This window comes from Myxocyprinus asiaticus, chromosome 38 (genome assembly GCF_019703515.2).
Source record: "Myxocyprinus asiaticus isolate MX2 ecotype Aquarium Trade chromosome 38, UBuf_Myxa_2, whole genome shotgun sequence".
NCBI classification, from domain to species: Eukaryota; Metazoa; Chordata; class Actinopteri; order Cypriniformes; family Catostomidae; genus Myxocyprinus; species Myxocyprinus asiaticus.
In genome coordinates this window covers 30,451,169-30,465,570 of record NC_059381.1, presented here as the reverse complement: position 1 = coordinate 30,465,570, position 14,402 = coordinate 30,451,169, and the positions used below count along the sequence as shown (strand labels likewise).

Genomic DNA, 14,402 nt, shown 5'->3' with positions numbered 1-14,402 from the left:
GGTGTCTTATGGGTTACTTTTATGCTGCCTTTATATGATTTTTGGAGCTTCAAATTTCTGGTCACCATTCACTTGCATTGTATGGAGCTACAAAGCTGAGATATTTTTCTAAAAATCTTCATTTGTGTTCAGCAGAAGAAAGAAAGTCATACACATCTGGGATGGCATGAGGGGAGTAAATGATAAGAATGTAAATTTTTGGGTGAACTTCTAAAATAAAGAAGTCATGCAGTTTTGGAACAACACAAGGATGCGTAATTTATGACAGAATTTTCATTTTGTTGCTGAACTATCCCTTTAAGTGACTGTTTACCTTTGAAATTCTCAGCATCATAAAACCTTTATGGTGCACATTTATTGTTGAAATGCTAAACTGAATTAATAATGTCTTCTCTGTTTCAGGAAAGACATGCAGATCATCTCATTCAGAACCAGCACTACCAGGTGATGTTGCTTGCCTGTTTCCATCATATTTTGGCAGTCATCTCTCATTCATTCACCTTATAGAAACATAAGGAGTTGTCCAAGTAAAGTAATTAAAAGAAGATAAAACAATTTGTTTGTTAATTATCTTAACATGTTCGGGGGTAGTAGCTTAGTTAGGTATTAGAGTGAATAAAAATTTCAATTTCATTCTGTTTATAATACAAAGAGATCTTATGTCTTCAGAAGACTTGGAGTATGACGCAACACTTTTATGGCACTTTTGGGTGCTTTTTTAAGCTTTAAAGTGAGTCACTATCTATTTTATGGAAATCAGTGATTGTGAATGAACATATGAATAGATGTGTCCCGCAAAAGAATGAAAGTCATTTGGGTTATGAACGACATGAGGGTGAATAAATAATGACATAATTTTCATTTTTGAGGGAACTATTCCTTTAAGAACTGATTTCAGTTTAATTGGTTCAAAGTATTTGACAAACATACTGTCTTGTATATATAAAAAATTTGCCCAGATAAAGGTTAAAATTGCCTCTCAAGATCAATTCAAGGGGGCAAAAATTGCCACTTAGGTAATTTCTGACACTGCTTGATAGTGTGTATTAAATTATGTTAATGTTAATTTGTTTATCAGTGCATATTCAGTGCTCGCTCTAATTGCATTGCACCCTGTCCAGTCTCGTAGTTTGTACCACAGGCTCCCTGGTGATTGCTAATGCATTAATACGCAGCCAGACAGACTCTTGCAACCTCTGTCAGCCGCAAGTCACCATGCTGTAATTAACATGCATTATCAAAGAACACAGCTGTCATGTTCTGTCACTAAACAGTGTTAAAAACAGGGCTTGTGTCACCAAAGAAGGAACGCATAGCAAAACCAGTCCTGCAGACTTATCGCAGGGTTATCATACTGTAGTTTTAAAATTTTACATTTATTTTAAATAATTATATATTATTATTTATGTTAATTTGTCCTTTCAATTTACTTTAGTTTTCACTCTATTACTGTATGAGCGTTTTTTCCTATATTATATACATACACTACCGTTCAAAAGTATAGGGTCACTTACTCATTCTTTATTTTTTTCACATTTTAGAATAATAGTAAAGTCATCACAACTATGGAATAACATAAATGGAACTATGGGAATTATGTTGTCACTAATAAAATCCAAAATAAATCAGAACTGTGTTATATTTTATCATCTTCACCCTTTGCCTAGAATTTGCAGACATGTACTCTTGACATTCTGGATACTTTTTAAATAGTATTGAAGGTGTTCCCATCTATGTTGGGCACTTATTGGCTGCTTTTCTTTGTTATTTGGTCCAAATCATCCATTTAAAAAACGTTTTTTTTTTTTTAAATAAAATTTTAGTTTTGTAATGAAATATATTAATATGTTGGCACAATTATATTTTGTCTACAAAACTAATTTCAAACATTTAAGCATACGCCTTCAGATCAAAAGGTTTTTAAGATCATGAGAAATATTTCAGGCAATTATATATATATATATATATATATATATATATATATATATATATATATATATATATATATATATATATATATATAGATATGTACACTCACTTGTTCAGAGTGGTTATCTGAGTTACCGTAGCCTATCTGTCAGATCGAACCAGTCTGGACATTCTCCGTTGACCTCTCTCATCAACAAGGAGCTTCTGTCCACAGAAATGCTGCTCACTGGATGTTTTTTTTCACAATTCTCTACACTCTAGAGACTGTTATAAGTGAAAATTCCAGGAGATCAGCAGTTACAGAAATACTCAAACCAGCCCATCTGACCAACAATCATGCCACAGTCTAAATCACTGAGATCACATTTTTCCCCATTCTGATGGTTGATGTGAACATTAACTGAAGCTTCTGACCTGTATCTGCATGATTTTATACATTACACTGCTGTCACACGATTGGCTGATTAGATAATCGCATGAATAAGTAGATGAACAGGTGTTCCTAATAAAGTGGCCGGTGAGTGTATATGTACACTGGCGGCCAAAAGTTTGGAATAATGTACAGATTTTGCTGTTTCGGAAGGAAATTGGTACTTTAATTCACCAAAGTGGCATTCAACTGATCACAAAGTATAGTCAGGACATTACTGATGTAAAAAAACAGCACCATCACTATTCAAAAATAGTCATATTTGATCAAATCTAGACAGGCCCCATTTCCAGCAGCCATCACTCCAACACCTTATCCTTGAGTAATCATGCTGAATTGCTAATTTGGTACTAGAAAATCACTTGCCATTATATCAAACACAGCTGAAAGCTATTTGGTTTGTTAAATGAAGCTTAACATTGTCTTTGTGTTTATGCAATAGACTGGCATGTCTTAAGGTCAATATTAGGTCAAAAATGGCAAAAAAGAAACAGCTTTCTCTAGAAACTCATCAGTCAATCATTGTTTTGAGGAATGAAGGCTATACAATGCTTGAAATTGCCAAAAAAACTGAAGATTTCATACAAAGTTGTACACTACAGTCTTCAAAGACAAAGGACAACTGGCTCTAACAAGGACAGAAAGAGATGTGGAAGGCCAGATGTACAACTAAACAAGAGGATAAGTACATCAGAGTCTCTAGTTTGAGAAATAGACGCCTCACATGTCCTCAGCTGGCAGCTTCATTGAATTCTACCCGCTCAACACCAGTTTCATGGACAACAGTAAAGAGAAGACTCAGGGGTGCAGGCCTTATGGGAAGAATTGCAAAGAAATAAAAACTTTTGAAACAGAAAATCAAAAAGAAAAGGTTAGAGTGGGCAAAGAAACACAGACATTGGACAACAAATAAACACAAAAAGCTTTTGTAGGATCAGCTAGACTGTAAGGTGCGTGAGAAGTGCCCGATAAGACAGCCACATCTATGGCAAGTGCTACAGGAAGTGTGGGGTGAAATGTCACCTGAGTATCTGGACAAACTGACAGCTAGAATGCCAAGGATCTGCAAAGCTGTCATTGCTGCACGTGGAGGATTTTTTGTTGAGAACTCTTTGAAGTAGTTTAAGAAGTTCTGAACATTTTTTTCAAATTGTAATTGTAATTTTTAACATTATTAATGTCCTGACTATACATTGTGATCAGTTGAATGCCACTGATGAATAAAAGTACCAATTAATTTCCATAAGAGCAAAATCTGTACATTATTCCAAATTTTTGCCCACCACTGTATATATACACTACCGGTCAAAAGTTTTTAAACTCTTGACTGAAATGTTTCTCATGATCTTAAAAATCTTTTGATCTGAAGGTGTATGCTTAAATGTTTGAAATTAGTTTTGTAGACAAAAATATAATTGTGCCACCATATTCATTTATTTCATTCTAAAACTAAAATGTAATTAAAAATAAAAGTTTTAGAAATTTATGACTTGGACCAAATAATTAAGAAAAGCAGCCAATAAGTGCCCAACGTAGATGGGAACTCCTTCAATACTGTTTAAAAAGCATCCCAGGGTGATACCTCAAGAAGTTGGTTGAGAAAATGTCAAGAGTACATGTCTGCAAATTCTAGGCAAAGGGTGACTACTGTGAAGATGCTAAAATATAACACAGTTTGGATTTATTTTGGATTTTGTTTAGTCACAACATAATTCCCATAGTTCCATTTATGTTATTCCATAGTTTTGATGACTTTATTATTATTCTAAAATGTGAGAAAAAAAAACGTATAATAAAGAATGTTAAAAGTGTTTCAAAACTTTTGACCGGTAGTGTACATGTACAGTATATCTATATTCTGTATATAGTTTTATATATTATATATAGTTTTATAGTTTTTATTTTGAACAGTGTTACACATTTTTTAACAGTGTTATAGTTTAACAGTGTTACATTTCTCAGTGCCATCTAGTGCTGATACTATCTAGCTGCATTTTCATGTTTAATGAAGGGGGGTTGTTAAGGGTTTAAATTTAATAATATTAATGCAGTGTATCAAAAATGATACACAATTTTTTTTATTATATTATTTTTAGTATGTTTTGGAGTCATGATTTATTTATTTTTTTTTCATTTATGTTAGTTTTTATTTTTAATTTGATTAACAAAAATGCTTTTAACGGGTTAGTTTTACGTTTTTGTTAACAATAAAGGCCCTTTCAGACCAAAATCGACACAAGTACTAGCCGTCAGCAAATTCATGCCGGTACAATAGGTGGCGCAGCAAAAAAGAAATTAGTGTTTCATGGCAGTTGATAATTAATTTAAATTTTTTATGTGTTAGCACCCCTGCGCAGGGGCGGATTATGACTAGTGAGGACCCTGGGGCCAATTTTCTTTTAGGGCCCCACCGGACCAATTATCTTTAAGATTGAATTATCTTTTAAAGTTGAGATCCACACAATCCATTTTCACTGATTTAAGTCTCTTTTTATACTCTTTCTGTTATTTACAGTCAGATGAATTCTAATTACATATAGGGCAGATGTGGTAAAAAAAATTTTTTTTTTTGAAAATCTGTAGCTGACATGACATTTTACACAGTGGCATCATTATGATACCATATGCAATTTCCTGACATCATATGATTGCTAGAATTAAGAATTTGTACATGTTTAAAAAGCTAAAATGTGATTAAAATGATCTCCAATCATGTATCTGTAGAGGGTTGCAATGCAGTGTACACATTGAACAATTTAGACTGTAAATGTAATAGCGCCAACTAATTAAAAAATACATGTCATAACCACTATAATCAGATAATACCGTTGTGTGTATCAAAATAAAAACAAAAACAAATCAAATTCTTTCAAATATTCACACTGCTTTATTGCTTATGTTTAAAGGCTATTTGATGGAACTGTATATTACTAACTTTCACTTTTTTGAGCTACATCCAACAAACTCTGCAAAGAGTTCAGGCAGTTCTGGCACACGCTGCTATATCTGTTCTTACTCATCTGAATTATGGGGTGCGTTCTATTCAGAAGTGATCATCCTATTCCCTATTCCCTTCAAAGACTTCACCCTCCACGGTGAGAGCTTTGGGGGGCTGAAAGGTGTGGGGCTCAAAATAAAGTGGTCATTTTATTTTATTGGAAATTCTGTTTGGAACGACCCTACAGCTTGGCTACCATTATTATTACTCCCAACCAAGTGCCCTGCGAAGGCATCATTTTTGCTTTCAAAGTGGCCACAAATCCCCAAGACTACATGACACTGATAGAATGTTCAAATGAGCTGAGTTTCTTTTGAAATGCTCATGCTATTTTTCTGATTGTAAGACCTGTAAACATTTCTAACTTCAAGCATTTAAAACTATTTTAAACTTTCAGACAAGATTTTGTCAAACCAAGATTATAGTTTGTCTCGACAAACCTTACGTATCTAGTTTAATCTTTTGTGTGTGAAAATAAAATATGAGTATGTTATTTTCCCCAACCACCTAAGGCAAGTTATTTGTCTATAATGTAGGGCAAACATGCAGATATAGCATGTTAAGAGAACACTCTGGGATTTTCAGTGATACCAAATATAAGTGAGTTTGGCCAGGAAACTTCCTCTCCATGCTCTGTAGAAATATATTACATTACAATTCAGCGCATCAAATTCAGTATTATGTTTTCTAATAAAATCAATTATTTTTATGTTTTTTATATTGACATTTACTGTCTCAGGAGGTTATAGTAAAATGGCATCAAAATAGCTTGTAATAAAAAAACTAAAAAAAAACATGAGATCTTTATAATGACAGAGCAAGCTGCATATATAAAATAACTAGCTGTTCACATTTTAATATAGGCCTATCTTATACATTTTTTTTTTTTTTTTTTTTTTTATTGTGGTGGGTATGGATGTAAAGTAATGATGATTAAAAGATATACCTCAAAACCCTGTTGTATCACATTTTTAAAAAAAAAAATTCAACACGCTTTTTCTATTAAATAATGTACAAAAAAAGTTAGCACACGTTGCATCGTTTCAATAAATACTCATTATGAAATATCAGTAGCAATATAAACGTTATTGTTACTTTTACTCTATCAAAATCAGAAAAGATTTCACATCAAAACGATAAGTGCATCACAACACAAAGGCTGACATTTTGGAAATTAAATTACAAGGTCTTCTACTTCCAGAAGAGCACGGAAACTTTCACCAGTATGCAGTAGACATCTAGTGCATTGCATACAACCAGTTTTCCAACAAGTCTTCATTATGTTGATGATAATAATCGTATGATACGAGTGTTGTTAAGGAGTGGCTCAAAATATTTTAAATCCAAACAGGGAGGCAAAGCGGCCCTATAAGACATCTGGGGGCCCTCACAGTCACAGCAGGGCCCTATTAAAGGGGCCTTGTCTAGGCTTTGGGGCCCACATTTTTAAGCGTATATAAACATTTGTTTTGTTTTTTTTAAAGTTGATGGGCTGCGAGACCTTGCAATATTCTCTCATCATTTCCTCACCCTCATGCCATCCCAGATGTGTATGACTTTCTCTCTTCTGCTGAACATAAATGAAGATTTTAGGAAGAATATCTCAGCTCTGTAGGTCTATACAATGCAAGTGAATGGTGACCAAAACTTTGAAGCTCCAAAAAGCACATGAAGGCAGCATAAAAGTAATCCATAAGACTCCTTTGGTTAAATCAATATCTTCAGAAGTGATATGATAAGCCCCTTCCACACAAAGATCCTGGTATTAATCCCGGGAAAAGTCATTTCCGGGAACTGTTCTGGGACTGCAACATTTTTTCATTCACACTGCAAGAGCTTTCCTGTAATCTGTGCTCGCATTCACACATCCCAGGACAATCATAAAGACCAAAGTGACATTACTATGTGATGTCTAATGTAAAGCATATTAAGGTTTACTGATAACCGTGTCTTTTCTCTCGAGAAACCCACTCTTTCATCCTCTAAATTGCGTATGGTTAATAACGTTTTTTTTTTTTTTTTTGCATTCGATTCAGTAATCGCGTTTGTAATTTCGTTTGATTCTAAACAGCTAAAAATAAAGAAAACTAACTACACTGAGAAGGTAAATCTATACTTTCTTTTTCTTCTTCAGATATTAGCACTTATTACAATCAGAAATTATTATTCATTTGCCGTGTATTTTTTGGTGTTTTTCTCTTTATTTCCTTTTTTTTTTTTTTTTTTTTGGACTAGCACTGCCATTTTTTCTGTATGCCTTAAGCACTTTTAAACGTTACAAATAAAACATATTGGTTATATACACTTTGTATGCGCTGCAATTAAGCTTTGAGAAGCATTGAGGCAAATGTCACCTTTTCGATCGTGATTTCTACAAGCTGTCAAATTAAAAATAAAAGCTAGTTTTGGAGAAAAACAGAAATGTATAATTTGGAACCTGATGTGTTAGAAAATAGCAAGAAATACATTTTCTGTATCGTTATGTTCTTGCCATTTATAAGGTTAAGAAAATAAAAGTATGAACAAACAGTTGGCCTGTCGTAAAGTTGCAAGCGCTGTGGCGAGCTAAAAAGCTATACTGAGTCATTTAAAAACTGGTAAAAGTGTATCTATTTGTGTTTCTTATGTACGGGGGTCTTTAGCCTACCTATCATATTTTCACTTAGCCTAAATTCATCTTCACAAATTCTGTGGAATAATGTTGACGGAGGTTGTAGGGGAGAGAGGGGCACAAACAAACACTTTTTGGCTTTCTTAAGTTTCAATCTTCACAATCTACGGGTTACAACTGGGCACATTGTAACATGACCGTATTACAGTGTAAACCGAAACTGTTGATTCTCTATTCTGCACACAAACTTTCTCCTTCACATGATAAATACATCATCACTACGACACACACCCTTCACGGTATCGGCTCTGCTTTTGTTCACAAAGGATCATTCCGACACCGACTTGCGTTCACACAGAAGGCTCCCCGGCATTGATCCCGCCAATATCCCAGGATCAGAGCTCAGTGTGAATGAAGTTATATTTGTAAGTAGGAAACAGATCAATATTTATGTCCTTTTTTACTATAAATTCTCCTCACTGCCCAGTAGGTCGCGATATGCACGAAGAATGTGAATCGCCAAAAACAAAAGAATGTAAAAGTAAAAGAGAAAGTGAAGATTTATAGTAAAAAATAGCTTAAATATTGATCTGTTTCACATCCACACCTATCATATTTCTTCTGAAGACATGGATTTAAGCTCTGGAGTCTTATGGATTACTTTTATGCTGCCTTTATATGCTTTTTGGACCTTCAAAGTTCTATCCACCATTCACTTACATTGTATGGACCTACAGAGCTGAAATATTCTTCTAAAAATCTTAATTTGTGTTATGCAAGAAAGAAAGTAATTCATATCTGGGATGGCATGAGTGTGAGTAAATGATGAGAAAATTTTCATTTTGGGGTGAACTGTCCCTTTAAGCAATGGTTTTTGTGAATCTGAGATTGTTTATCATTGCAAACAGCAATACCAGCAAATGCACAAACACGTCATTCCTAAATAATCATGAATGGTGCAACAGCTGTTTGTTTAGTTATTCTGAGCTTCTTTTTAGAAGCCACCACTTGCTCATCCTTTAACGGATATGCAAATAAATGCTAACGCATGCACAACCATATTTTCTGGTCCAGCTCATACATATGTCATGAATATGGACAAAACTGATTTTCTCCTTATTAAACCAGAATTGTAAAATATGCACATGCCAATAGCATTTACAGACTGTCACTACATCCCACCCCATTTATTATCATCTCTTTTCAGGATGTGGAAGTCCTCATGAATCATATTTAAGTAGAAATCATGCTTGTTTTAAGATCAGTTGACAATATTTCGGCCAGTGTTGGGCAAAATTGAGATTTTAAGAATTCACCCCACAGGATGTTGAATTGGAATTCAAATTGAAACAACAGGAAGATGAATTTAAGGCATTGTAATTCAAAGAAATTCAACACAGTCACACAACAACAACAAATATGATTAATTCAACACAGCAACAAAATGGGCAAAAACAGATTATGTTAGGTGTTCTGTTTAAGTGAATCTGAAGCCTGTTTTACTGTATGTAGACTTTGGGATAAATTAGAGTATTTTGAGTCCTTTCAGCATGGTCCTTAAATGAAAAGTGTATAATGAAATACACTATACAAATTTTAAACATTAATTATTAATATAATCTAGTTTCTGGAAATACCCCATATGTTGTGTGTATGAATATGTGTATGGATAATTCATACTGAAAATGTGAATGTACTAAATGTGCTACAACTACATTTACAGCAGTCATATGCATTTCTTTGATAGTCGGTTTTAATTCTACTTCTTACATCCTTTAATTCAAATTAAATTCAAATTCAGTAATTGAATTTGAAAGACATTCTCTATTAAATTCTGAATGGTACACAACTCTAACAGTAATAATGTGTGCTTGTGGTTGTTTTCAGGAGGTGATCAGAAACCTGGTAAAAAGATATGTGGCAGCCATGATCCGCAGCGCCAAAACAGATGAAGGGTTGACGGAGGAGAACTTCAAGGTGTGAGGATTTTTCATCATTCTAAGATGAATCTATCATCCTTTTATCACCACTCAGGCTGTAAATGGTGTGTAGACAACACAACATGTACTGTACATCAATCTTTATAGAATAACCGGATCTTCAATAAACAGAAGCAAGGCTATTGACTATTAAAACAACAAGTCACTTGATTTTACCATGGTTAAGGAGGTGATCTTAGGCACAACTATAACTATTGTTTTTATAAAATGGCGCAACCAAATTACAATAAAAGACACTAATGTTTAATAAATAATTACATTTATAATTAACACTAATGCCACAAATAAAATGTATGAATATCTTTGCATTATACAACAAAATATCATTTGGAATTTATTTTAAAGAAATATACAGCACAAGCAAAACATAAAAAAGAAGTTTCAAATTACACAGTAAACACAATAGATATATTGTTCACAATTAAGACAAAAGTTATTGGACACTTTCTGGTTGTCAAATGTACTGTAGTAGAACATGGAGGTGCTGTAATTGTAAAAACAAATTCATGGAATGGTATGCAAAAAATGTTCCTACTCCCTGTGAGATATTAATGAAATAAGTGTCATGAGATATCTTACCTGTCTCTGTTACAGCTGTAGACTCTAAACAGCAAACAAAAATGTGTCCACAGACTGCTGTCTCTGACACTTTCTGCCTGTCAATCATTCTGCACATTCTCATGTAGTTGCAGTGAATTATTGAGGCTTAATGCCATATTTATGCCATGTTGCTCATAACAGTTTTCAGTTGAGGGCGCTATTTTGCTGCTGTTGTTTTTGACAACCATGTCTGCTTGATGTTGGTCTGGATAAAGCTCATTTGATATCTTTGGAGTGCAGATTTGGAAAGAGATGGTGTGGTTAATCCAACGGCTCAGCTTGTGGAAATTCCAGAACGACTAACATCGCTTACAGCACCTTTAATGTGATGAACTACACCTGTGGTTACTCTGCTAGGACACCTGTGTGAACTTGAGGGGAACTGACTTCATTTACTAAAAATCATCTTGACAGCAGTTGATTAAAGGGATAGTTCAACCAACAATAAAAACACATTTTCTCATTTACTCACCTTCATGCCATCACAGATTGTAGAACACAAACAAAAATTTTTAGAAAAATATCTCAGCTCTGTGGGTCCATATGCAAGTGAATGGTGACCCTACAACCACTGGTAAACCGTGTAAGTGATTTTATCACACTAAAATCATGTTAACACATATTATGTTTATGTCTTGTAGATATAACTTTGAAACAATGTGTATTTTAGAGTTTCTGGGCCGGCCTTATTCACCTTACTGCACCCATGATTTGTTTTGTTTTTTATAATAATGAAGGATGATTCGAAATCTTTTTTTGTGGTAATCAGCATTATTCTACAAATTCTGTCAACTGAGCCTAACTTTAGGAACATACCCAAATTTAAGTAGTTATTAATCAAAAATCTTGACATCCTTTGGTGCGTCCAACATTTTGAAGCTCAAAAAAATCTTGCCTTTGCAATTTCTAGGATCGATTTTCTCATCACTTACTCACCCTCATGCCATCCCAGATGTGTATGACTTACTTTCTTCTGCAGAATTGAATGGTGACCAAAACCTTGAAGCTCAAAAATGCACATAAAGGCAGCATAAAAGTAATCCATATGACTCCAGTGGTTTAATCAATGTCTTCTGAAGTGATCGTGTTGGTTTTGGGTGAGAACAGACCAAAATATAACTTCTTTTTCACTGTATATCTTGCCATTGCGGTCTCTAGGCATGATCATGATTTAAAGTTCAATTACATTTCCTAGTGCTTGATGCATGCGCAGTTCACTAGATGGTGTGTAGGAAGTGTAATCGAGTGTAAAAATCATGATTGCAGAGGAGCCTGCTGATGTCAAGATTTATAGTGAAAAAGGAGTTACATTTTGGTCTGTTCTCACCCAAATCCAACTGGATCGCTTCAGAAAACATGGGTTAAACCACTGAAGTTGTATGGGTTACTTTTATGCTGCCTTTATGTGCCTTTTTGAGCTTTAAATTTCTGGTCACCATTCACTTGCATTGTATGGACCTACAGAGCTGAAATATTCTTCTAAAAATCTTCATTTGTGTTCTGCAGAAGAAAGAAAGTAGTACACATCTGGGATGGCATGAGGGTAAGTAAATGATGAGAGAATTTTCATTTTTGGGTGAAATATTCCTTTAAAAATCATTGCAAATATGGCTCAGAAAAGTGACGTTAGTTCCGAGAAAAGTTCTAGTATAATTTTTTTGCAGATCCAACTTGGTTTCATATTTTGGAATATAATGCAATGCAGTTCATACAATTTTAAGTGTTACTTGAGTGTCTAAAAGTGCACATATACTCTTTGGGGCCACTGAATTTCATAGCCCAATCAATGTAACTTGGTGCATTAATAAAATTGAATTAATGTGTTGTCACAGGTGTGAGTATATCAGCTATTTTAAACTGGCTTCGAATTTGGCTCATTGAATACCTGTTTAATAACATCTGTTTTATTTGATATCATTTAATAGTCTTTTAAATTGTACAGATGTTATATCAAAGAAAGCATGAGGAGCTTTAAATATGAAGCTTTCTAACCAATCATTAAATACCAAATTTTTTTTTAGGAGAGATCGTCCAAATCTCAGGCCTCTAAACCTCCTACATGACATCATAATGCTGGAATATTTCCTGTAATTAGGTGATGTGGTTTGCACTCTGTTTATTGAAATGCATTCCTCTCTGGTGTATTCAGGAACTGAAGCAAGACATCTCCAGCTTCCGCTATGAGGTCCTTGATCTGCTGGGCAACCGCAAACCGCCACGCCGCACTTATTCTTCCAGCAGTGAAGCCACTCAGCAGGATGAACCAGCTGAGCCAGAGGAAGAGGGCACTAGGGGGGATGGAGGAGTCTCGTCCAGATCCAAAGCATCTACCTCCTTTACCCAGTCTTACAGGAGAAGCCGGTCCCAGTTCAGCGTATCGGCCCTCTTCAAATCCATGTCGGGCACGGCAGGACCAGCCAGAGACAGAGCAGAAAGCAATGGCTTTAGGAACAACATATCACACCCCTCTTCCTTTGTGAGGGAAAGCAGCTGTCTACAACGGTTTTCACGCTCCAAGAAAAACTCTATGCGAGGGTTGGGATTGCTCATGTCGCGTATGAACGGACACGTGCCGGATCCACGGTCAGAGAATCCCGAACTTCAGCAGTCTGCATACAGTATCTCAGATATGGTACCGCAAACGCCCTGGCAAGACCCCCAAGTGCTGTCAAAGGTAACAAAGAGCGAGATGCATCTGCAGGTGCTTGGAATAGGACCATCTCAGTCTGAGCTGAACCCAATGCAGTCCACATCTCAGCGGGCAAATGACAGGGACAGCCTCCTCCTCAGGCCGCCCAGTCACTCGCTGCCACCGTTACACCGTGCTTTCAGTTTGACCACCTCTAGCTCGCAGCTCCTGGCCTCCAGCGATGACCTGTGCCAGGGCTGGATGGGGCCCTGTGACAATTTAGGCTCCTCTAGCTGGGAACAAGATGAGTCTGTTACGACACAGCTGTAGAGGTAAACAATGGCTGCTTAAAGGAAAAGTTCACCCAAAAAAGAAAATTCTGTCTTTGTTTACTCTCCCTCAAGTTGTTCCAGACCTGTATGACTCTCTTTCTTCTGTGGAACACAAAAGGAGAAATTTTTAAGAAAGTACTGGCCATTCAAGCTTGAAAAAGGACACGAAAGCACCATAAACATACCATAAAATTGGTCCAGATGACTCGTGCACTATATTCCAAGTCTTCTTAAAGGAATGTCCTGGGTTCAATACAAGTTCAATTGACAGCATTTGTGGCATAATGTTGATTACCACAAAAAATCTATTTTAATTCATCCCTCATTTATTAAAAAAAAAAAAAGAAAAGAAAAAGAATCAAAAATCACATTTACAGTAAGGCACTTACAATGGAAGTGAATGGGCCCAGTCCATAAATGTTAAAATACACACTGTTTCAAAAGTATAGCTACAAGGCGTAAACATAATACATATTAACAAGATTTTAGTGTGATAAAATCATTTACCAACCTTATCTGTGTAAAGTTTTCTCAAATATATAAAAACTTTGTTACCATGACGACACAGCACAGGTAAACCCTGTAAGTGATTTTATTACATTAAAATCACGTTAACACATATTATGTTTATGTCTTGTAGCTATACTTTTGAAACTATGTGTATTTTAGTATTTATAGACCGGCCCCCATTCACTTCCATTGTAAGTGCCTCACTGTAAATGCAATTTTTTGCTTTTTTAAGCAGCGAAGGATGAGTTTAAATTATTTTTTGTGGTAATGAACATTATGTTACAATTTCTGTCGATTGAACCCGGAACATTTCTTTAAGTCACATGACAGATTTGTGTGAAGAACAGACCCAAGTTTAAAGGT

The 14,402-nt window shown here is 35.1% G+C and overlaps 1 protein-coding gene across 1 annotated transcript in view; it reads left to right on the top strand.

The window, feature by feature from the left end:
• The window catches only part of LOC127428828 (short transient receptor potential channel 5-like), a 74,820-nt gene extending 60,973 nt beyond the window's left edge, over window positions 1–13,847 (top strand). Inside the window, exons 9-11 of the mRNA XM_051677447.1 lie at window positions 403–444; window positions 9,856–9,945; window positions 12,718–13,847. Coding sequence (XP_051533407.1) covers window positions 403–444; window positions 9,856–9,945; window positions 12,718–13,527 — 942 coding nt within the window. The 3' untranslated portion in view covers window positions 13,528–13,847. The remainder of the gene's footprint in view (window positions 1–402; window positions 445–9,855; window positions 9,946–12,717) is intronic.
• Window positions 13,848–14,402: the final 555 nt, after the last annotated feature.